This window comes from Astatotilapia calliptera, chromosome 22 (assembly GCF_964374335.1).
Source record: "Astatotilapia calliptera chromosome 22, fAstCal68.1, whole genome shotgun sequence".
Taxonomy (NCBI): domain Eukaryota; kingdom Metazoa; phylum Chordata; class Actinopteri; order Cichliformes; family Cichlidae; genus Astatotilapia; species Astatotilapia calliptera.
In genome coordinates, this window is record NC_137442.1 from 21,629,162 (window position 1) to 21,653,807 (window position 24,646).

A 24,646-nucleotide genomic window follows, 5' to 3' on the forward strand; every position below is an offset into this window, starting at 1 on the left:
TTTTATACTACCTGTCCAGTTCTGCAGGACTCACCCAGCACTTAGAGGTGTTTTTGTATTTTCCTATTGCGCCATTTAGCTGTTAGCACAAGTTTGTCAGGAGTCTGCACCGTTCCTTCGTTTGAGGAAGGACAGAGTGCAAGCAAGGAGAGGGAGGGATGGGCGGCCTTTGTTTTTGTTGAATTTTTGTTTGGTTGTTTTTTTTGGGGGGGAGGGGGGGGGGGGGTCTATTCACTTCTACCATTAACAACTGATTGCATGTCCCCTGTTATCCAAGCTTCATCAAGGTCTTTCTCAGTCAGATTTTTTACTTGGAACATCAAAGGCCTTAACAACCTGGTGAAGCGCTCTAAAATATTTTCAGATCTAAACCCAGATATAGTAATTTTTTTTACAAGAAACACTCCTGCAGGATACACATCATTTCAAGCTCAAGTATTCATCAGTTGGGGAGACCTTTCATTCAGCTTTTAACTCTAAAGCCAGAAGAGCAGCTATTTTAATTAGTAAGAAGGTTCATTTTACAGTTTTTAAAATAATAAAGTATAAAAAATGCTAGATTTCTTATATTTGCTGGTAGTGTATTTCATACTCCCATTTTATTAGTAAACATTTATGCTCCAAATTTTAATAACCCAGATTTTACAAATAACCTATTTAGCACTCTTCCTTTTATTGATACCCATTGTTTAATTCTCGCTGGGGACCTAAATTGTGTAATGAACCCAACATCAGACCGCTCCTCACCTCGTATCTTTACTCAGTCCTCTATGTCAAAATCAATCTCGGACTTCATGTCTCAAAATGGGTTTGTAGATAATTCTGGCTCTTAGGCCTAACAAAAAGTCATACTATCATACGCTTATGGCGATCGAATCTGACTCATCAAGTAAAATCAGAACTTTTTGAATCATGGTGGGGAAAGGTGAATCTCCCAATACGTTCAAGTACACCATGTGTTAGGCTACAGCTTGTACCGTTTAAAGTAATAAACAGAGTCCATTTTTCAAAATCTTGTTTATCTAAAATCTTTCCTTCAATTCTAGACCAATGTGACAGATGCCAAACCTCCCCTTGCCATTTAAGCCACATGTTTTTCTTCTGTCCAAGTTTGCACAAATTATCCCCTCTAATTGCCATATTTGGAATTCCAATGACCCCTCTTAATATATCTCCCCAGGAAACAGATCTTGGCTTCCTGTTCCCTTTGAGCTAGGCACAGTATTCCACGTATTTGGAAATCTCCCACGTCTCCATCTGCATCTCTATGGGTTAATACTGTAATAATTTTATTTAATACTGCAATGCTTTTATTTAATGTAGACATAAGATTTAAGTGACCCCCCCCCACCCTTATAAATGAAAGAAAAATCTTTTTGTTTTGTTTTTTCTAATTTATTTAATTTTTCTTTAACTTTCTGTTCTTGTGTTGGTATGATGTTTTGCATATTTCAATTTGTAAAAGTTAAAATGGTTGGAGAAATCTAAAGTCATCTAAGATGCATAAAATGTGTATAAGTCCCCCGGCGGGCACCTGGTTTTGTAAAGAGGACATACATACATATGTTTTCATGTCAAAACTTGTCCATTTCTCCTGGTTTATGCTTGGGCAAAGAGTCAACCAGAATCTTGAGGAGAGACTCTCCGATGTTCTGCCTGTCCCAGCGTGCCCCCTCCATGAACAGACCTTTGATATAAGCTCCGTCCTCTGGCTTTTCATCCATTTGCGACTCTTCCGTAGTTACCTGGAATACAGCTCAAAGGTGTAAGTATAAAATATCTTTAGATCAATCGGAGTGAATATGACCAAAAACACAGAGGGAAGTTAGAAATAGAAATACATGCCTCAAATTCAAAACTGGTGTAGTCAATGGGGATGTTGTACGTCCTGGCAAAATTCTGAAGCTGGAGAGCCACAAGACGTGTAGGTTGGCCGTTATCTATCTAATTCTGTTATGACAGACAATAAAAAAATAGTCACAGCTAAAATGCAGGACAATAGATCGTTAGTAATAATACATATTCTCAGTGTTTTTGCTTGTACTTTTTCTGCATGCATTTTTTCTGAATATCTGAACAATAACTGAAGACCTAGCAAGCTGCACATAGTATGCTGCTGACCTTCAACTCTTTAGTATGTGCAACACTTATTTTGGCAGTCATATTCCAAAGATGGTCATGGTCTAGGTGACTCACAACAATCATAAATCTTACTTGTAGAAACTGTAGCCTGCATGGCTAACAGATCAGTCATGTAACTCCGCATATGATTGAAAGAAGTGTACGACTTGGCCGCCCACATAGCGGGCACCTTGCCCACCAGCATGCTGTTAAAGATGCTCTTGAGTTCAGTAGACATAGCAATTTGGCCCTTCAAAGCTTTTCTGATTTTTACCAGCGTGACACATACCACATCTGTAAGTCTGACAGGAGGGGAGAGCGATTCAGGGTGAATTGTAAAGAATTTCAACAGATCAGTGAACACAACACATTTGTTTCCCAACTTCATCTACCTGCATGGCATCACAAGTTAATGCTACCTGTTAAATCGGATGACTTCCTGCCTCAAAACAGCGTTCATAATTCTGGGCTGTGGAGAGAATTTAAATGGAAGGTGGTCATGAGATATTTTAGAACCCCAGAGATAATTGCCAAAATGAAGCCTACAAATCCTGACACCTGCTGGTGAAATTGTGGTACTTATTTAGGAACCCACTCACATATATCCTGGTCATGCCCAAAAATCTGCTCATTTTGGAATGACATATTTAAAGTTCTCAATACAGTTTTCCAACAACCATTAACAAAAGACCAACAGCTAGCCATTTTAGGAGTATTACCAAATGGTTTAGCGGGAAACAATAAAAAGTATCTCTTAAGAATCTTGCTTACAGCAGCACTAAAGTGTATTACTATTAAATGGCTGAATCTTGACCCACCTTCATATAATATGTGGATTGATAAAGTAAGAGAAATTTACCAAATGGAGGAAATAACATATGCTCTGCGGATTCAGAGAGAATTGTTTACTGAGCGTTGGCGACCCATACATGCTTTACTGTTTCAATAATTTAGCATAGGTCTGTTTCGTTTTGTTCATTTATGGCTAAGATTGTCACGTGTTATTTAATATTACATAAAGTTTTTGTTTTTGGTTTTTTTTGGTTGTTTTTGTTGGGGGTTTTTTCCTGTAACTGTCCTACTTGTGAACATTGACCAGTACAAGTTGCAATGTTGTAAATTATAATAAAAATTGAGTTAAAAAAAACTGTGTTCATGGACTCTTCATACTTGACTGGGTATTTATCCATCACCATTTGCATGCCAAAGTCTGTGGGCAGCTTAGACAAGATGTCCTCTGCAAGCTCATCTACTAATTCCTACAACACAAACAGACAAGAGCATGAAGCCTCATGATACCACCCAGGCAGTTGGGTGGTAACCCCCACCCAACTGCCTGCAAAGTGTCAGCAGTACTCCTTCTAAGAGCTGATTGGTCTCTTGATTGTCCTTGGTGATTTCCGCGTTACTGTTAAGTCTGAACACACAGGGATCAGCAGAAATTGGCAGGCTTCAAATGTAGTCTACATAAGTCTGGAATACATAAATATATTGTTTTTGTATTCAACTCTTTATCAGATTGGACTATCATGGACAGACTGGTTCTCCAAGGCTCAAGATAATCTAGATTTAATTACAGACATATATTACATTTGCTAATTAAAAACTAATTAATCCTTCTGTCATGATGTTTTGTTAAGAGTTTGAGTTTTGGCTGCTCCTCTTTTATTTAATTGTTATCCTTCTCATATTTGACATTTTCTCAATGTCAGCTGTGGTTGTTTGTCTCCCCTTGTTGTTTCTGTGTGCATCTCAGTGACATTTACTTTTGTGCTTTTAAACTTTCTTTCTTTGTGTCTAATTGCTGTACTTTGTTTCCCACCTTTTTATTTTCCACCATAGTTGCTTCAACCTGTCTTGTTTTCTGTCACCCCTCATGGTATATCTAGTCCTGTCTCACCACTATAATTTTGTCTGATGAAATACTTCTATGGCTGTATCATTTGTCATGAAGTTAATTAAATAAATGTTAAGTGTTAAGTGTCTTGCACCATGGGTCCTCCCTTAAAACTGCTGGTGACACATAACACCTCTGGGTTAACAATAAAATCTGTGGCTATTGTGTTCTTTTATTAAATGCAACTGTATGTACTTTGGGAATAATGGCCTGATAATATCGATGCTCCATCTAATATCACTGAAAATTATGGATATCTTACAGTGTAGAGTTAACAGATGACAATGTCACAAAAAAGGTCACATAAAAAAAAAAAATCACATTTCCTCATTTGCTGCTGCTCATTTCATTGGTGTTAACTGATAACCTGCTCAGTAAACTGCTATGTTGACTCTCACCTGTAAGGTATGTAAGGGCCTCCAGTGGAACCTCTTCATATTCATTAAGGAACATCTGGAGCATGGAAGAAGGTTAGGCCGAACAGGAGCTTCTGCCAAATGACCTGTTTCTTGGAACCACCAAAAAAGTCCGGGTCAGAGATGGGGATGACTCTGGTATGAGTGCAACAGGTTGGCTTTAATCCCTTTAGGAGGCTTGTTTGTCATTTTCAGCCCATTCTGCAGGATATTGACTGGGAACTTATCAGATGGGTAACTGGTTAACGATAACCTGAGTGGAAAAGCATAAATGTATAATTTTGGTTTTTTATGTTATTGATGCAATAAATTAATAAAAAAAAATGTAGAATCTGCTACTTAAAGCTTGGGTGTGTCTTCTCTGGAGTAAAGGTTTCCTCACAGAGCCGCTCCAAAATGGGCATCCAGCTGGTGGCTCGATGACAGTTCTGCAGTACCACCCAGGTTCCCTCCTTGATGGCTTTGTCAATCATTCGAGCTGCTATGGGTCTCTGCCCTTGAACAAGGGAGATGGTTTGGGTCTTACTGCCCCCCATATCTAGGTCAAATTTCAGCAGACCTAATGACACAAAGCCAGACTTTATTAAAGCCTTTTATGATTCAGATTTATAATAAAAGAGTCTTTGTAGCTCCCTTCCAGGCTAAAAGCAGGGGGTTAATACCGACGGGAGTTAAACACAACAATGCCATTGTCTGTGGAGAACGAGTCCACTGGCAATCTCGCAATTTGCCATGCCCTGAAGCCACCTGGCTACTCTGGGTGTTAGTGAGGGTAAAGTCCTCAGAGCAGGGGATTTTCTTCTCTTTACATACAATATGCCACTGTGCCTGGCATTCTACACGATAATCTACAGTAAAAGCCCCAAGGTAAGACAGACAAATATGATACAAACCCGATTAATGCTAAAACTCAGGCACACATGACCATACATCTGAACTAACAGTAAAAATGAGCACATCATATACGTATTTTCACATACCTAATTTCTAGTTGCCTTGCAGCCTCTGTCCACCTATCCTTCTTCCCCCCAGTCCTCCTATTCATTTCTCTGCCTTGATCAGTTTCTGAGAACACAATTCGATGTTGTCCTCCAGTTCGTTCTTCTTTTTAATCATGGCTGACAAGTCATCATTCAGGCTCTGTAGATGGTCTTGCACTTTTTTTTCTTTTTTTTTTTAGCTCAGCTCTTTTCACAGCCAGCTTTTCCATCTTCACAACCAGCTCATTCTCAGTCAGCTTCAATCTTTACTTTTTGGGGGCTACAACCTTGGCTACACACTCATAAACCTCCGTTGCCCTGACCCATTTGCAGAGACCCTCTCGGGATTGTGTGAGACATTTTCATTACCTCTCTTAGGAAAGATATTATTCTTTTTGAGTTTGATGGTTTTGGGCCGAGGGTGCTCATCATACATGTCCATGATCAGTTTGCGGTAGAAGACATCAAACTTCTTACAACTATTTCCAGTTATGATAACACCAAGAGACCATACCACAGTGAATAGGAAAAGACCCTGCAACCACATGGCTATCTGCTGGCTGACAATATTCTGTGTGGTTTCTGGTGCACAAATTTCATCTGGTGTTGACAGAAATGTTAAAACAAACACATACACACACAGTGAGAAATATGAATACATTCTGACCAACCAATTATTAATTAGAAGTCATTCTTACTAACCCATCATGCAGGAATACAGTTTGTATAGGCTTTGTGCCAAGTGGATAGGATCTTTGGGACAAAAGGTCAAACCATCAAAGATTATCCACCGTCAATCTTCTGAGGTGGAGATAGGTGGAGATGATCCCTGAAGGAGGTGGCCAGGACACCATCATGGCTGACTGGATCGAAGCAACCATACAATTGATCCATGGCCTAGGGGTTGATGATGCAAAGATTCACTGCAAATTCATCCATGAACTTGGCTAAATGGAGATAATTTGCATAACAATTTAAACAGAGGAACAAAAACATAACATAAATACATTTAATTAATCAATAGCTTGCAATGGGTCAGTCTGAAGCAAAAATGTGGCGGTCAAAGAAACTTGCTGGCAATCACAGTAAAAACTGTGTATACTATAAACTGTGAATATTTGCCATTGTAAAGATCTCCAAGTGCAGGAGTAAGAACTTTATAGACAGAAGTCTTTCCTCCTAAAGGATCCCCTACTATCATGAAGCCATGACACACCAACATCATCTCATACACCTGTATATACAGTAAAATTTATTCTGCAAACATTTATAAATTTGAATCAATACCTGGATGATTTTGCCAATGAACCATGGAACAGGCTAGAGGTTAAGCTTTGCAATGTTGTCACTGAGTGCTTTGAGGAGGAGGTCATAGTCTGGATTTAGAAGGACAACTCCAGGAAATAAATCAGAGATGATGCCGTGCAGGGAGCAGCAGGAGAATGATATGTTAACATGCCCTGATTTATAGCTAACAGACTCAGTCTATCAGTGGACGTGGTACAAAATCTGACACCTGAAACAGTGGCACATCCTGCGCCAGACATTTGGCCATGTTGACATCCATCAGCCCTCTAAGCAACAGCACGCTTGCATTCTCCTAGGGATATTTCAGCTTTAGGTTCCCTGCTGCAGTCAGCACAGATTTCACAGCTCGCATACCGTAGTCGTAGTGATGCTGAGAAGACAGCTGCTCAGAGCACAAACGACAGGTGGCCACAATCTTCTGGGCCAAACTGTCAGTAAAATTTGAATTCAAATTCAAATTCAAATCAAATTCAAATTCAAATTTTATTTGTCACGTACACAGTCATACACAGTACGATATGTAGTGAAATGCTTGGACAACTGCTCGTGACCTAAAGAAAACAAAAAAGGAAAAGGCTATGAATAAGATAGGAAGGGTTGAATTAGAGGGTTGTTGTTTTTTTTTACCAAACAAGTCTTCTTCTTAAAATAATTTTCAGACCAAAACATTTTGTGGAATATTTTCCCCATGAAGCCCATAGAGAATAGTGAGATTTCACCAATGAGACCATAGTCTGGCGCCATCATAGCCACGGTATGGAAAGAGCCTGGAAGACTAAGACTGCCAGCTCAACATACAGTATATTTTATTCACCTTACTGTTTATATTATATTATGTTAACAGTGTTGTTAGCCTGTATTAACTGTATAACTGTATTAACTGGTCTGATATGTACCTTTAGGTTGTCAGGAAGCTCAGCCCTGCCAGCATAACCAGGGTTCATGGTGATAAAGACAGATAATGAAATGTCCAAAATTAATTGAGTATTTCTCTGCAATTACAAACTTTGTGTATACAATCATGGTATCAAAATAAAGCTAACATTTGTGAAATTTCATCAGATTGATAGACATGACTATAAATTTACGCTACAGTAGGATGTTTTGACAAAGTAGGACGTTTTGTCAGAAAACCAGTTACATTAACTCTGAAGAATTTCTGGTTCTGTTTTGTTTGTTTAGCGGACTTTTGCGCATTTAGGTAACAGCTCTTTTAATCATGGCTTGTTTTCCTTGTGTTTGGTGGTTGTAGAAATGGTTTATATGAGATTTTAGCTGAGATTCAGAGGTTTCTGTGGATACCACACATGTCAGGACTTCTATTTCTGACCCCGTGTTATAACCGATTAAACGTGATCTCCTTCTTTTTGCCCCCGGTACTGGGGCGTGGGGCTTAACAGAATAATTACAAAAGGGAGAATAAAACTAAACATGAGGAACCAAGAACACAAGACTCTTTCAAAATAAAACAGGAAACATGTGGACATGACGTGAGCAACATGAAAACACAGAGACAGAAAATACATGACACAGAAGACTGGGACAGACTTACACCAGGGGACACGAAGAGTCTCATAACTAAGCAGACATAAAAGAACCTAAACTATACTGCAATTCAAGGTAATAATAATAATAATAATAATAATAATAATAATAATAATAATAATAATAATAGACTTAATATCATTTCATAAATAATCAAAAAATACAAAATAACTAATTAACCCTCAACTTAAGAACAGCACATGAATAGAACACAATATAAACATAAGAAAATAATACAAAAATAATACAAAACGCTGGGTCACAGACCCAGTCCCTGACAGAGAACCTGCTGAGCCACCACAGAGGGCACTTCCACCCGTGACACGCAAAAATCTATATTGTGAGTAGACTTGTAAAGACATTTCTATGTAAATATGTTCGTATAATAACAATATGAAGACGTACTAAAATTGTTAAAAAAAATACTGAAGTGCTGTTCACACTAAATAGAGCAAACACTATTCCCTATTTAGTGATCTATTTAACTTTAAAATTTTCCATCTTCTTTCCCTCTGACATATCAAGGTTGTACATTTCTTCTTGTTGTTTTGATCCCTCTAACACCCCAGGACCCACCTGTAAGCTCGAGGGGGAGAATCTGCTTCTATTTTAGAGGAAGACAGCATTTATACTATATTAGGTTTAAATAGGGTTCGTTTCAATTGTAAACTGGTTCTCATTTGGCACAAACGTATCTCAGTCACGCATTCGTACACACATTTGGCCTAATTCTTTACCTCAACACGATTAAATTAATTCAAACATGCCCAAGCTCCCGACTGAGCAAGTCCTTTTAAGAATTTACTCATGGCCTTGTAGTCCAGACCATCTGATCAATTGAACACCACACACTAGTGTCACAGGTGTATGCTAGAAGGGAAACCCTTCTAAACGGGACGAGCAGCAGGGGATGATCACGGAAACAGAAAGACATGTAATACCCGGTTAAAATAATTAATAAAAATATATACTTTATTTACAGCATAAAGATACCCCGATCAGGGAAAAGAATAATTTTTAAAAAAGACATAAAACTAAGGATAACAAAAGTCCAGTCCTCAGTCCGCGAGCTGAAGCCCCCAAGGGTCCCAATCAGTCTCCGCCACACTTAAGGCCACTAAAAGTCTGCCGAACTCCACCAGTGGGGCCAGGCCAACAGTGTCCTCATGTAGTGTCCTCTGCCACTCTGTTACCGCTAGACACAGGAAAGCAGCGGCAGTCACCCTTCCTAATTTACCGGGGATGTCTTTATGCATTTTAACAAACGGGACTTACCCCGCGAGGGAGGAGCTCCAAACTCCGCTCGCCACTGTTCCATGCCTTAAGCTTTTTAGCTGGCGTCTTGCTACCACCTGGAATAGTCTGCCACCCACGAACCGAAGGCCCTCTCTCCTTCTCCTGCGACTGCGGCCGCGACCTTCTGCCTTCGGCTGGGTCCTCTTTTTATATTTTATAGCATTGCACTTCAAGCTAAAACCATAAGTGACCAAACCAACTGAAAGTTATCTATAGCAGCGATCAGTAAGCTGTGTGATGACCAGACGGGGGGAACTGCCCAGATATTCATAGCCATATTTCAAGCAGGTTGTAATCATCCGCAACATCACTTCTCCATCCTCCCAAAAGTAACGCAACTGAAAAATCCACACAAAGTCATTCAGTGAGGAGATACTGTCCTCTGCAAGTTTTGCCACAACATCTCAAGCTAGGAGAGAAAAAACAAAACAGGTTAAACACAGATAACATTTTATGTTAAAACAAAATCTAATATTTTTGATATTTAGAAATTACCATGAACATCAATCGCAGTAAGAGCACCAAGGGTCATCCTTGCCCCTCCAGGGAACTTCCCACGCACCAGGTCTACAATGTCAGCAATCTGGGCATTGCAATTCTCCACATAGGCCTTTGGAAGATGAAACCAATAAAAACAAATGTAAAAGAAGTTTTAAGTTTTAAAGAAACCCACACAGTATCATTTCATAATTGGATTTTTTTTTTCAACTTTTACATTTTTTTAAAGACTGACAGGCAGAGGGTTGGTCTGGATGGCTTCAGACACTTGGCTGGTCTAATATATAGAAGAGGCACAAATAAGAACTTGGCCAGGCCACTGCAACACCCACTTCTTCCGGGGAATCTACATGAAACAAAATTCAGATAAGTTTGAACTCTTGATAAAATAACTGAAAACACTATTTGAATATTTGAATAAGGATGATAGGAGTTATAGTATTCTTTAATCATATTTTACAACCCCTCTATATTTTAGAGGGGTCTATCATATGCTTTCTCTAGATCCACAAAGACTCAGTGCAGCTCCTTCTGACCTTCTCTATACTTCTACATCAACACTCTTAAAGCAAAAAAATAATCTGGCATGAAGTCGCACTGCTGCTCGCTGATCATCACCCATCTTCTTAACCTAGCTTCAACAACTATTTCACATATCTTCTCACTTTATTGTGTTTTAAACATGCCGAACACTTCTGAGCGTTGGGTTCTCCACTTGCAGCAACCATTTATATCACTACGGTCGGGCACCTGGTGTTCACGCGTGACCCCGCCAAATTGTCTGTCGCTCGGGAGGAGTTTGCGACCATGGAGCGCCTGGGCATTGTGCAGTGTTCGACTAGTGCCTGAGCTTCCCCATTACACATGGTGCCTAAATCTGACAGTTGGTAGCGACCTCAAGACAGATACATTAGCATTCCTTATCCTAAAAACAAGATAAAGAGTAAAGTAAGCATTTATTTTGTTAGGAAAAGATTTGATGGGCATACAAGTCAGAGTAGCATAATCGAAGAGGAAGCTGAGATGCCTGGTTGCCTCATCAACCTCGTCTATCAGCTTGTGAATGGTCACATCCCTGGTGTTTTTAATGTACTGGTTAAGAGACAGTAACTCTTCTGAAGTTTCCGGGTGCCTCTGACCATCTTCGTAATTTCCTCATACATTTTACATATCCCAGTGAAAAAAAGGACAGCTGACCAACCATTTTTCCAGCAAACCTTAGAAGTGATCATAATAAAAAGTCACAAAATATGGCCTCTGCACTATGTGAAGTGAAAAACGGCAAAAGTATAACAATGTAAATCAGATATGAAACAGGAATCTATTTTATGCATATGAAATATGTAAAATAGTTAGTAACACAACACATGCTAACACTGTTTTGCTGTATACCTTAGCTTGAGCTGGATAAATCTTCTCCTTGTCAGTTGATATTTTGCCAGTAATCGCCATGTCCTCAGTAAATTCCAGCTTTGCTATGCCTTCAAAACACTTATTCAGGTGGGGTTGGACACACAGGGGGTATCTGGTCTGTGAAAGAATCTCCAGGAGCTCATCATTAGACGGAAAGAAGAATCTGGAAACACAGTGAACAAAGAAAGCTGAAACAGCCACTTGAGAAGATCCTTAACAGTATTTCTAATATTAGTAAATTAATTAAGTAACTCTTCCATATTTATTTTTCTGTATTAATGTAAGATTTTCCTACAGGCATCTACAGCACTGTAGATGCTTCTGCTTTACGTTAGTTCTATTTTTTTTTTTAATTTTATTTAGCAAACATAGACTGTCAATGTGTATTTTAGCCTACAAATGGGAGTCAAAATAGCTGAAATATCAAATATCTGAAGGTACTATCAGTGCTACTGATAGTGCCCTTGGAAAATAGAGCCTCTTCTTTTCCAGGTAGGTATTGAGGCCTTTTTGAATGTCATCCAGAAGCACATTGGACTCCTGCAACTGTTCCAGCATGTTGGGCTGGCCCGTAGCCACTAACACACGCGTATCCTTAACCTGGAAAGTGTTATCACACAGAATTCGAAACAAAATTCACGAGATCCAATTACAGAAACTAAAACGCCTTTTGACAGTGTCATAGGGATTATACCGCCTCCGTCATGATATTGTTCCAGTAGCTGTCCACAATGGCAAACTTGCGTCCCTCCTCAGGCATCTGGGCAACGATGTCCTCGGAGCTGAAGATGGGCTCAAGGTAGAGCCACATAGCCTGACACTTCAACATGGCATCTAGTATGTCCTGCATACGTCCTGCAGCTTGTCCTCCCATTGCTATTTAGGAAAGTATCAGTAAGAATAACACAACTGCATTTAAAATGAGCTTTTGTTGTATCTCATAGTCATAGCATTTCTAATGTAGAATTTACCAACGACTAAATTCAGATAAATGTCTTAAAGAATAAATACAAGACTAGAGATGTACATGACTGTAATATTAGCATGGAAGAGCATAAAAATGGAAATTCAGAAAAATATACACTAAAAGGATAAATATATTGTAATTTCGTTGCCTGAGGCTGTGCTTAAGCAGGTCAAGTAATTTTGTTCTTGTTGGAAACAGAGCTTGCATATCACTTACTCAGACCGCTTTTTAAACGGAAGTGCACGCTAATCCCACAGATGTTTGAATTTGAATTTTAGCAGTGCCAGTGCCCCATTATTACATCTAGTACGCATTCAAATACAAATATTAAAATCAAAGTAAAACACCTGCATCCATTATAAAGCAGCAGGAGTGAGCCATCTGCAGAGTTTCATGTTTATGTAATTACACATTAGTCACAGTGGCACTATTTTTGCATGCAAAATGTTGGAACAACATGAACAGTAGTGCTGCTGCTTTATTCTATAAGCAAGGAGGGAATGAAGAAATCATGTCTGCTCCATATCTAGCAAAGCCTGTTCTTTGTTGATATGCTGTATGGAGGAAGAACAACAACAATCGTGCAGCACCCTCTGGCCTTACAGGATAAAGAAAGGTCTATGTTTTAACAGGTACAAAAACTATTTAAGCTACATTACCAAATGAAAAGATAACATGTGTACTTTAAGGGAAGTAAGAATGTAGCCTCTCTGACCTCCAGCTCAGTGACAGCGTCCACCAGGTTGGTAGTGATTTGAGTGAGATTTCTCACATTGTTCTTTATTTCCTCCATGTTCATCAGTTTCTTTTTCTTAAAAGCCAGTATCTCTTTCTGCACATCTTGCAGCCTCTGGTTAAAGCTAAAGACCCTGAAACAGTCAAATGGGGACAGGGCAGTCAGTTTGAATTGTTGGTATTTACATTAAAAAGAAGCTGGGAAAACAGACAGTAAAGCTGCATTTCTTACCTTGTTTGAAGGTGGTCCTCAATCTGTTTTCTGTTTATTTAGACTTGCTCTGCTGTCTTCAAGCTCAGTCATGATCTCTTCTGTAGTTTTTGGGGTGCCTCTGACCATCTTAGTAATTTCCTCACTCTTTTCACATATCCTAGTGAAAAAAAGGACAGCTGACCAACCATTTTCCCACCATACCCTAAAAGCGATAACAGTAAAAAGTAACAAAATATGGCCTCTGCACTATGTGAACTGAAAAACTGCAAAAAAAAAAAAAAAAAAAAGTGAAACAATGTAAATTAGATATCTATTTTTTATATATATGAAATATGCAAAATAGCATTTTTTGTGTTACTAGCTAACACTGTTTTGCTGTATACCTTAGCTTGAGCTGGATAAATCTTCTCTGTCAAGGGCACTGTCTCCTTTTCAGAGTTGATATTTTGCCAGTAATCGCCATGTCCTCAGTAAATTCCAGCTTCGCAATGCCTTTAAAACACTTCTTCAGGTGGGGTTGGACACACAGGGGGTCTTTGGTCTGTGGCAGAATCTCCAGGAGCTCATCATTAGACAGAAAGAAGAATCCGGAAACACAGTGAACTGATGACACTGTAATTAATAGATACACTGTTTTTAATTCTTTACAATCAGATGTTGACTTTCCTTCTTTCGTAAGAGAATGCTTTCTTTTTAGATCATATATTTCGATTCTATTGTTCTAATTGTATTAACATATAAATATATTTGATACTTTTTTGTATCCGCAAATTATATTTGTGTCAATTTGTCCATTTTCTTAGCTGCTTATCCAATATAAGGTAAAGGGGTTGCTCAAGCCTGTCCCAACTGTGACAGTACATCCTGGATAGGTGGTCAAAAAAAACCTTGTCAGTTTGTATCAGCAATGCAAAGAAGACATTGTGTACTTTGATGCTATAGTAAGAAAAGAAAGTGCTGGAATGCCACCATACTATGTGTATGAATTGGTTGTCAGAAACCCATCCAAAGGTGCACCTCCTCTTCCTGTTGCTACATATGTCATGTGTGACCATATTACAGCCTCTGTAACATACTTCTTGCAGGCCTTTCAAACAGATCTGGTGAGAGCTTTTGTAAATCGGGCCTACAAAAGGCCTGTCATGTTCATGTGTGATGGATCACTAGTACTCCTCTGATCCATTTCCATCACATTCTGCAGAACAAGTTGTGAGGATCTGCTGCAGAAGAACTTTCTCTTGCTCACTGGCAAACATTCATCACAGACATTCAACGTTCCCATTCCCAGTGTGTGAATGTGTGCGTGAATGGGTGGATGACTGGATATGTAAAGCGCTTTGGGGTCCTTAGGGACTAGTAAAGCGCTATATAAATACAGGCCATTTACCATTTTACCATTTTCTTCATCGGTATTTGAGCCACGTCATGAAAAATGCCAAGGACCTTTGTAAAAAACAGTATGCACATTTACATCAATAATTCTTTGAGAATATAACATTTCTAATTTAAAGGTACTACTAACAGTGATTCCATTTCTTTCTTTCCCCAGCATTCCAGAGAACTACAGGCTTGGAATGCATCTATTTGGGCTGCTTGCATGTTGTGCTAACTTAAAAGACATGGATGAGGTTGTCCATAGTGCAGCAGTAGTGTTTCGCAGTCCTTGTAGTGGAAGGAATATAACAAAGCATTACAACAACCTGAAACTCCTTATGCAAAAAAGGGGGACCCTAGATGTGGATGAAAAGACTGTGATTGCTGAGGACTACAAAGTTAACTTATATTTATTAGTAAAGTAATATTAGTAATAAGTGTTTATTTGTCTCTGTCCCATAACAATTCATTACTTTATATTATTAAAAATAACAATGTATTTTTAAAACTCAATAATCTGTTAAAAAAATGAAATAATTATGAAAACATGCTTTCATATGTACATACTTTAATGAATTTAACATTGCATGAAAGTAAGAATTTTATTTTATTTTTTTTGCTTTGTGATATTACTGATTATATATAAGTTTAACAGACTGATGTTCAGAACGCCCCCTTGAAGACCCATTTCCAGGAAATTGTTGACAGTGCAACACTGGACTGTGAGGGTGAACGAAACCTCTTTTATGCCGAAATGTATTTCAGGTCTCGTAAATCACCTTCTACCACATGCAACTTTGTGGTCAGCACTGATGCTCGGTACATTTTATTTTTTGTATTATTTTTATAACTTGTCATTTATAAATAACTGTAAAAGTGACAACTCAGTAAAGATTTGTCAGTCAGTAGCTTTGGTTTGTTACTTATATTTCTGAAGTATTTGGATGCTCCTCAGGGGATCTTGGACGTCATGGTACTGATCCTGATTAACTCCATGGTGACATTCAGCAATCCAAGAACCAGGTATCATGAAGAGAAGAATAAGTGTAAAAGAAACAGAAATTGTAGATAAAATTGAAATACATAGATTGTTTAACTCACTATGTACTATTACATTACATCATTTTACACAAGACAACAGAAGCCAGCGAATCATGGAGAAAAGCCAGTAGGATATGAAAAGAATCCGTATCCAGAGAAGGAGACTGACACGGCTTGATGACTTTGTTGACATATATCAAAAAATGCACGATGCCCTCCTTCTTGAATATGCAAACATGAAAATATCAAGAAAGTATGAACAATTTCCTGTTACTAAAAATGATATTTTATACAAATAGAGCAACATAGTCAGAACCAGTGAAAATATTTGCCTATGTACAGAAACAACTGGTGATGGAATCTGTAAGCATTAAAAGTATGTCTGTATACTCAACAGGCATGGAGAAATGGAAAGACAAACACAGTCTGAGTGACCCAGGGTCCGTGAGCAGTTGTGGACTTGTATAATATCTTATATGTATGGTTGCTGCTATGCTGCTGTCCCTGTTTCCATGCTTACATGTATAGGCAGGTGTTTGTGTGTGGGTGCGGCTGTATCCGGTAGGCCGGGCTACAGGCACCTTCAGGCCTGGTGGGTGTGGCCCTGCCAGGTGGCTGGCCACACCTGAAGATGATGCCACGCACCTGCAGTTGATCAGCCTTGTCAGGGGAGCTATTTAAGGGTGTGATTGAGCTCCTACTGATGTGCGATTGTTGTGTGAGACGGCATGTCAGTTGTCTTACTGAGCAAAGTCTTTTGAGTGTATGCAAGCTGTAGTTGTGTATCCTGACAGCTGCCTCTGTTATTTCCCCCCCAGGCGGAGCATGGAAACGAGAGGGCAGCAAGCACGGGGTGTGCGGACACACGGGAGCTGAAAATACAGAGCACGGACTTCGGGTGTAGAAAGACACGACAAGGGAGTCAGGGGAGCGCACGGGGATCTATTGTGTAATATTCACAGCACTGTCAATAAACGCACTGTTTTCTGCACCAGAGTCCTGCATTGTGGGTCCTGATTTCCCCACATCCCCACGGTCTGCCAGCCATGACAGTGTGTACGTGTCACCATTAGTGACAGGCTTGCCACTGAAAAAAGAGAAAACTGAGGTATGTTTTAATGTTCCGTTAATTTCAAGAATTAAATGACAACCGGACTTTCAATTCTTTAAGCTCACAATTATCCTTTCGTCGTTCTATAAAATAAACAAAAGAAGTCATTCAAAAATGTTATTTGTTAACAGAGAAAGACACGACTCCCACGGTTCCTGTCAAAACCTTGGAACAGGAACAGCTCAAACAACATGATATTGTCTAAAACCAGGTATTTTACGTTTATTTTATGTCTACCGTTGTGTGTTATTATCGTACATGAGTCTGATTATTGTCACATGTCTGTCTTTGTAGGATGAAAGCCAGGAACAAGTAGCTGTTTGCCAGAAAACTGCAACATACATGGCTAAGAAAGCGTCAGTCACATTTTGGAAAGGAGATTTCAGTGCCTTCGAAATGGCTGCAATTGTGAATGCTGCTAATTGAACTCTTTCTCACATGGGCAGACTTACAAAGGCACTAATTGCCACTGGTGGATGTAATATCAAAGCAGAGAGCAATGTCTTCTTTGGCAAAAATGGCAAATTAAAGACAGGACAAGTAGCGGTAAGCAGGGAAACTACCTTGCATGACGCTTATTCATTTGGTAGGCCCATGTCTGCAGAATGACCCAACAGTGCGCATGATATCCACTGCTAAAGTAAAATAAAATGATAAATTAGTCCACAAAAAGTAGCAGTCATTAAATAGATTCAAACTATGTTTTTTTTTTTTCAGCTGTTATGATTTCTAATCAAACACACCCCACAAATATTATGTGTAATATATCAGCATTAAAGTGTTTTACAAGAACAAGAGTAAATGAGACAAGTATGAATTTCTGAATTTTGTTTAACATCACAAATAAAACGCATTTCAATTATTGGACTTTATTTATGTAATCATGTAAAATCTGGAGATATTTTGTTGTTGTTGCATGATGTACTTTTTTTTTTTTTTTAAATTACATTTAAAACCATTGTAATCTATTACGGTACAATGAATGTTCTCAGAAGAATGAGTTTTTGAACTCATAACAAATTACTATTCTGTTGTTGACTCACAGCTCACATATTTGTGGAAACACCATGAAACAGAAGTTGTCTTTGTGGTCCTGTCTCAAATTAGAGGTAACGACTTCATCATATGTCACAGTGAGCTCCTGTCCCTTAGACCACACAGCTGGCTTGTAGGAGATGTATGTACTCCTAGTATTAAAAACAAAACAAAATCTTCAATTAATTCAATACAAAATATTACATAGAGTGCACTATACAGGTCATCGGATGTTCAAGATGGGCTTTACGTCTACCAACAACAGCTCACACTGCCAAACCAATTCACCGGACAATTATATCCACGCTCTTTGGTTCTGTCCACCAGTTCAGAAGTTTTGGCGCGAGATATGTGAAGACTTATCGAAGTGTCTGAAATGTAACATTCCAACTTCCCCCTTAGTGTGTTTGTTGGGCAGCTTAGATAATGTCACTTCAGAAAAGAATATCGCCCATATGGTTTTCACTGCCCTATGCATAGCCAAGAAAACAGTCCTCATGAACAGGAAAAATAAAAATAATCTTAATTCTAACCAATATAGAAATTATCTATTAGATTACATTAGTCTTGATACAGCCTCTGCCACCACATCAGATCAATTGCTCTGGGCTCCTTTGATCAGCTCCATCACCTAGTGGGGGTGGGAGGTCATAGTTTGGTCCCGCCTTCACTGTTGTGATTGGTGTGGGGGTAGGGACAGGCTTAGGGCGTCGGGGGGTTCCCCGGAGGCATCTTCCTTGGGGGGCTCAACCCGGGGTAGCGGTCATGCCCGGTTGGGGGCTCTGTTGGCTCTCAGGTGACTGTTTCCTCGCGGCTGCGTGCAGCGGGGCTAGGGGAGGGTCTGTGCTGATGGACGTGGGTTACTGACCTGGTAGCCTGGCTTCCCCTGGGTGGGTCCGGGATGGGCGTGAGGTTCTGGGGGCGCTCCGTCTCTGGGCTGGGGCCCGGGCCGGGCCTCGGGGGCTTGGGTCCTGGTTGGTGTGTTGCCGGGGTTGTGGGCGGGTGGGTGCATGGGGGCCCAGCCCTAGGAGGAGGGTGCCACCGGTGCATCGAGCCACCTGGGGGGCTCTTCAACTGGTGGGGGAGATTGTCACATCTTGCAGGAGCTTTCCTCTCCTCAGGAGCTCCCTCTGCAGGAGGGGGAGATACAGGAGAGGTGGAGGAAGATCTCAGCCTGGGTGTTTATTGTCTTATGTAGTCTGGAAGATGAGTGGATGGTGGGGTGGGTGCAGTTTTCTCTGTGGTGGGGTTGGGTGGACTGTCCCGGGCTCTGTGGGGCCGGGAGGCGCTGCTGCACTGGGCCCCGGTCTGGATGGGCCTGGGCCCCCTTTCCCTGGCGGGTCGCGGAGTATGGGGGTGCCTACTGGGGTCAGCGGGGGAGCTGGCCCCAGGGAGGGGTCACCTGCCCCTCCCTTCCTTCCCTCCCCATCTCCAGCTGCCTCCCTCTTCCTGCTCCACCACAACCACCCACACATGCAGGACCTTGGAGTAGGGGTATGTCACCAGGGTGCAGAGGAGGCTACCCCCCCCCCCCCCTCTGTCCCCTTCTGGCTGCCTCTGCCTCAATTTTATCCCACAACTTAGACATTCACATTACTCACACTCTCATTACACATACATATAGGATCTTGGGGGTGGGCACGATACACGGAATCCAAAGTACCATCAGGGTGTACACCCCACCCCTGGCGTCGTTGCCCACCTCTCAAGGTTAAATACACTTAGACATTGAGGGCTAGCAGGAGGGACCATGCGCTTACCTGCTGCTCTCTGGCAGGTAGCTCCATGCCCTCCTGGGTTTTAAATGCACCTTAGAACACACATGCATCAACACTACAATGAGCGGGTGGAGGGAGGTTTGGAGTCTTCTCTCACCCCCGTTCTCTGCGACCTGCTGGAGCGGGGGGGCTAGGAGGAGGAGTTGGCCGTCCGACTGCGGTCTGGAGTGTGGGGCCTCCCTGCTGCTGCGGAGTCGGGGCGGTCTGCCTCTCCCCACCGCAGGGAAAAGGGTAACACCACCTGGGTCTGGGTGCAGTTCCCCCCTCCAGGGGCAAGGGTACCTAGACCCGGTTTGTAGAGTACGCTTGGGGAGTGTGATCGTGTGTACAACGTCTCTTTATGTCTGTCTCCACGTTGGTTGAGTGTGGAGTAAGTGCATATGAGAGCATGAGGGTGGGAATGGATGTTTGTATCTGTGTGTGCCTGTATGTCTGTGTCTATATGTCAGGTTGGGTGTCAGGCGCCACCTCTCTGGGGACATCTCAGGCCCTCCAAGGTTTGGAGGCCTATCTCCCCCTACCACCACTTCCCTTGCCAGTGGCGGACTCCCTCAGACATCGGTGCGTTGGTGGTTCTTTGTGTCCGGGGATGGGCGTCCAGGTACACACCGGCTCACTCCTTGGCGGCCGCTTATCGGGGCCTGGAGCCTGGGGCTCGCTCGGGCCACTTCGGAGGTGGGGTGCCCCCGGCCTCTCGGCCTGGGGCTCGGTCACTCAGGCACAGCTGGCTGCTAGCGGAGCTCACGGGCACGTCACTGCAAGTCCCCCTGGCTTCTGCTCCGCGGCTGCTGAGTGAGCCCTCATCTGGGACTCTCCTCAGCTCTTTCTGGGACAGTGGCGTGGCTGCCCCTCTGTTGGTCTTCCTTGGTCTCTTGTGTCCTGGGGGCCTCTGGATGTCTGGAGTTTTGATCTCCTCCATACCTGCTTTTTATTTTGTGATCTTTGGAGCGATAGAAATCATCAGGAGGCAAAGTTTGTCCAAGGTAAATTTTTATTTCATATATTAGAGATTTCTGATTTTGGAAATTTTGTAATGTCTTTAAATAAATGGAAAAAGTATTTCTGCAGATTTGTTATGAATTTCTAATGTGTCACAGGTGAACTTTGACAACTACAAAGCCATTGTATCATTTGTACACATTGGAAATATACACCGGAAGTCTGGTTAGTACTAGCAACATTTTTGTTACACTAATTTTTTTTTTCCATTAACAGTGTTCATAATTTATGTAATTTTAAAAACTAGATCTATCACAGTACAATGACAGCTCTCTGTATTTGGGCGATCCTTCAAGAAAGTCTTTGGAGCAGAAAGAGTCTGACCGGGTAGCCCAAAGATTCTGGTAATTATGCATTATTTACGTCTTTATTATTATAACAAAATATTAGGTATTCTGTGATGTCATTAGAAAAGTGGCAGGACCAAGGGCCTTTATCTAAAGGTGCTTTCGAACTGCGTGACACAGACTGCCCTCTAACATAATTTTTTTTTTTAATTTGTAGCTTAATAAACTGCACTAAAGATGAATAAAGAATTGTTAGAAAACAGTCATCTTACATGAATTACAAAGGATTAGTATCTGAATAGGGCATTCACCTGTTTATGGAGGACATCTGTTTCTATATTTGAACATATGGTTGGAGATGAAAGGGTAATAAAATCCATGGTTATCAGTTATTTAAACAAGTATTTCCAAACTAGACACAAGCAATTTCCAAAAATAAAAATACCCTTACAATGCTTAAGGAGAAAGACATTAGCACAATTTGTAGATTTAAAAGAACATATGTATTTTAACTTCATGTAACATAATATAGATCACAGGGCATTCTCACACAGCTTCAAAAACATGTTGAGATTCATTCATGTGTCTGTCTGATTCATGAAAAAGAAGAGAAGGATCATTTTGTGTGTAACTTTTATCATGCAACAGAAACTGTACCTGCTGTACTGATATTTTCACTTTAATTCTATTTTTGTTTGTTTGTTTGTAATGGACGCATTCCCAAAGAAACCTGAAATTACATTTTGACAACTAAAAAAGAGATGGCCAGGCACAAAGGACATTGCCGCAGACAATACTTGAGGCCTCAGGTGTGTAACATCTTTAAGTTTCATTTATTTATTCGTGTCAAACTGCTGAACACTAACATATATGTATATTTTTCCATGTATTAGTATTCAACAGTGACAACTGTGTTATGTGTGCAACAGTGAAACCACCCAATCCAGGACCCTCCATCACTGACTGGGTACAATGTTTTAAAAATAGTTTTGTTGTCTAGGATGACATATTTGCTTCTGATTCAAATTATTTTATTTATGTACTTATTTACTTTATGTCTTTATGAAAACTCATGTATTTGTTGTTCACAGATTCAGTGTGATAACTGTAACCGCTGGTTCCATTCTGAATGCCTGGACATGGAAAAGGCACAGCTCATCAATACACAGAACAGAGTGGAAGTGTATGCTTTGTCTAACCTAAGTCCACATGTAGTAAAAGCCACTGACTTGTTTATTTGTGTCAGTCATTATTGGTGTTTTGAGGAACACATGTGCAAAATACATTATTGATAACATTCTTCCTTTGAGCACATTATTTAAAGGTAAGGTAACCATGCAGGTAGGAGTTATGCATACAGGAATTAACATACACATGCTAATTTCTACAGATTACAATGGCTTATATTTCAGTGTTCTAGATAGAAATCCCAGAGGACTGCTAAATGGTCTAACCTGAAATACAACAGACATACAAAGGTATTGATGGAATCCCAAAAGGTGGCACTGTAAGCGATCCCTGAAAAGGAGTCTGACATGGGCCTTACAGAGTGGACAGGGTTGAAACATGAGCCAGCACCTACAATTGGATTTGCCTGGGCACATACTGCAGCTCTATGCCAGCGTAAAGCTACACTACAGTTATTAAGTGTGGACATTAGCATACAAGTTTCAGTGACAGGCTGCCTGTTTTGAGGCAGTCTGTTAAATTGGCAATACTCACTTTTGAATCAGTTTGAATCAGTTCTCTTGTACTTTGGCACTGTCTCTGGACAAACTTCAAACTCAGATGGTAGGAGGGGGAGGTTGGAGGAGAAAAAGGTCCTCTAGCTTGATAAACCTCAAGGAAGAAAAGCTGAAAGGAGATCAAAGATAATGACTTGCATTTCACACTTTAAAAGTTACACTTTTAATTGGTTCAGTCAGTTAATTAATACAACCTAGTACAGAAATTCAGCTTCACACCACAATACTCATGCTGTTTCTCTTTGTATCTGGCATAACATTTTAGCTTTACATCTTAGAAACTGAGCTGAATTAGCTGTGGGGGAGGCATGAGGTTGTTTCCTGTGCGCTCAGTATGACAATTTACAAGTGAAATACTTCACTGAAAATATCCCATGCACTGCAAGTAAAACAGCATAATCTAAGTGAACAGGAAGAACACATTACCTGCTTAGCCACACCTCCTGCAGTAGGAGCATAATATGAGTGACAGCAAAGAGATGCTGTCTTTGCCACAACTTAACATCCCTGTAGCTGGTTGCCCTGGACACTGCACGAAAAAACCTCCTGGGGAAAAAGCTGAGGGACACTGCATATGGATAATCGATGACGTTCAAATGGGTCCATGAGAATGTAGTTCACTGGTCAAATGATCATGAAAGAATCATTAGTTTTTGTCTGTTTAATTATAGAACAAATGCTAACAGTGGAGATGTGTGCAATCACTAAGGATTACTATCACTGTTTAGTACCTACGCTTTTCAAGCTGAAGTAATAATCTCTTTTGACTTCCTCTTCCATGGCAGCACTCAACTCTGGAGGGGTTTACTATCCTTAGTGTTGGGAGACAGCAGCTGCACGATGTTGATCATCTGCTAGCAGGGCTGGAGGGCCAACACTGAGCTGGGAACAGTGTTGATGTAGTATATTTACCTCTGTGACAGCAAAGTCAAGGTCATACATGTGTTTAAAAAAAGGGGTTTAAATCAGCGTCTGACTAATTACACACTAAATTAAGTGATACTTGCTTCCAGGTCTGTGTCATTAGGTTCTGCCTGAGTGGCCCTGATCATCTTCTCTTGCTCAAGCATTGTGTCCAGCTGCTCTTCAGGACTCATAGGTCGCCTGCTGGGTCTGGGCAAGCTTCTAGACCTGGACCTGAAATGATACATGAGGAGATGCATCCCTATGAAAGGGTGAGTGAATTAGATCAAGTGTTTTACGAAGAAGAACACCTTAAAGTTAAGTTACTGATGTCATTTGTTTGCTTAAATGTATAATTACCTGCTCCTTGGGGTTATTGCTTTTCTCTTTCCAGGTGGTGTTAGTGCTAAAAGCCTCATTAAGATCAAAAATATATGCTGAAGTGAAGTTTCTCAGGCAAGTCTTAAGAAGTACTAAATTATCAGATAGCAAATCAAAGAATACTGCAGTCTCACATCGCTTTACAAAGCCTTCCCTTTTTAATCCCACAGCGAGACAAGCTCAAAAGGATACAAGACCCCGCTGGTTTTGCCAAGGATTGATGGAGAGTGTGTCGTCTGCGCTGGAGCTGATTAATTTTCAGATCCTTAGCCCAGGGCCTGTAGTTGTTTCCAATGGACTCACTGGGGGTTCGGTAGTGACGCTGCTCTTTAAATGGAACTGCCAGCGTCCATGATTTGATCTGGAGAATGGTTTGGTATTCGCTGTGCCTTAAGACGATCTGAGTTCAAATAAAAGGTTAAAAGGTGGCACAAGGATTTTTGCTTCTAACTCCAGACAATTACTTAACTGACTTTTCTAAAGCACTAGTTCATATGCGGCACCGTAAACATTATTCGTATTTGATTGAGTTCGGAGGGTTCGCTGTTACAGCTCAAGGGCAAAGGTGGGGGAACAGAATATTCTCTCTTCTGACTTGTATT

At 40.7% G+C, this 24,646-nt stretch overlaps 1 protein-coding gene and 1 long non-coding RNA gene across 2 annotated transcripts; one reads left to right on the forward strand and one right to left on the reverse strand.

Annotated features, from left to right (window-relative positions):
• Nucleotides 1–1,494: 1,494 nt before the first annotated feature.
• On the reverse strand, nt 1,495–24,556 carry LOC113015253 (dynein axonemal heavy chain 3-like). Its single transcript, XM_080295850.1, is given in 42 exon segments — nt 1,495–1,560; nt 1,563–1,745; nt 1,846–1,944; nt 2,183–2,423; nt 2,541–2,585; nt 3,283–3,380; nt 3,430–3,594; nt 4,379–4,475; nt 4,477–4,562; nt 4,564–4,687; nt 4,774–5,010; nt 5,097–5,178; nt 5,181–5,337; nt 5,411–5,457; nt 5,460–5,598; nt 5,600–5,751; nt 5,754–5,996; nt 6,189–6,225; nt 6,228–6,361; nt 6,537–6,648; nt 6,702–6,836; nt 6,931–7,150; nt 7,390–7,491; nt 7,620–7,714; nt 9,029–9,118; nt 9,776–9,972; nt 10,059–10,173; nt 10,297–10,440; nt 11,454–11,641; nt 11,942–12,074; nt 12,169–12,350; nt 12,905–12,995; nt 13,157–13,348; nt 22,738–22,792; nt 22,794–22,831; nt 22,833–22,869; nt 23,187–23,282; nt 23,284–23,380; nt 23,764–23,925; nt 24,028–24,069; nt 24,237–24,444; nt 24,548–24,556. Coding segments are annotated over 42 exon segments (5,172 nt in total).
• Nucleotides 14,085–18,256, forward strand: LOC113014988 (uncharacterized). The gene is made up of 3 exons (XR_003271041.2): nt 14,085–16,913; nt 17,048–17,127; nt 17,211–18,256. It is a non-coding gene; the product is annotated as an uncharacterized LOC113014988 (long non-coding RNA).
• Nucleotides 24,557–24,646: the final 90 nt, after the last annotated feature.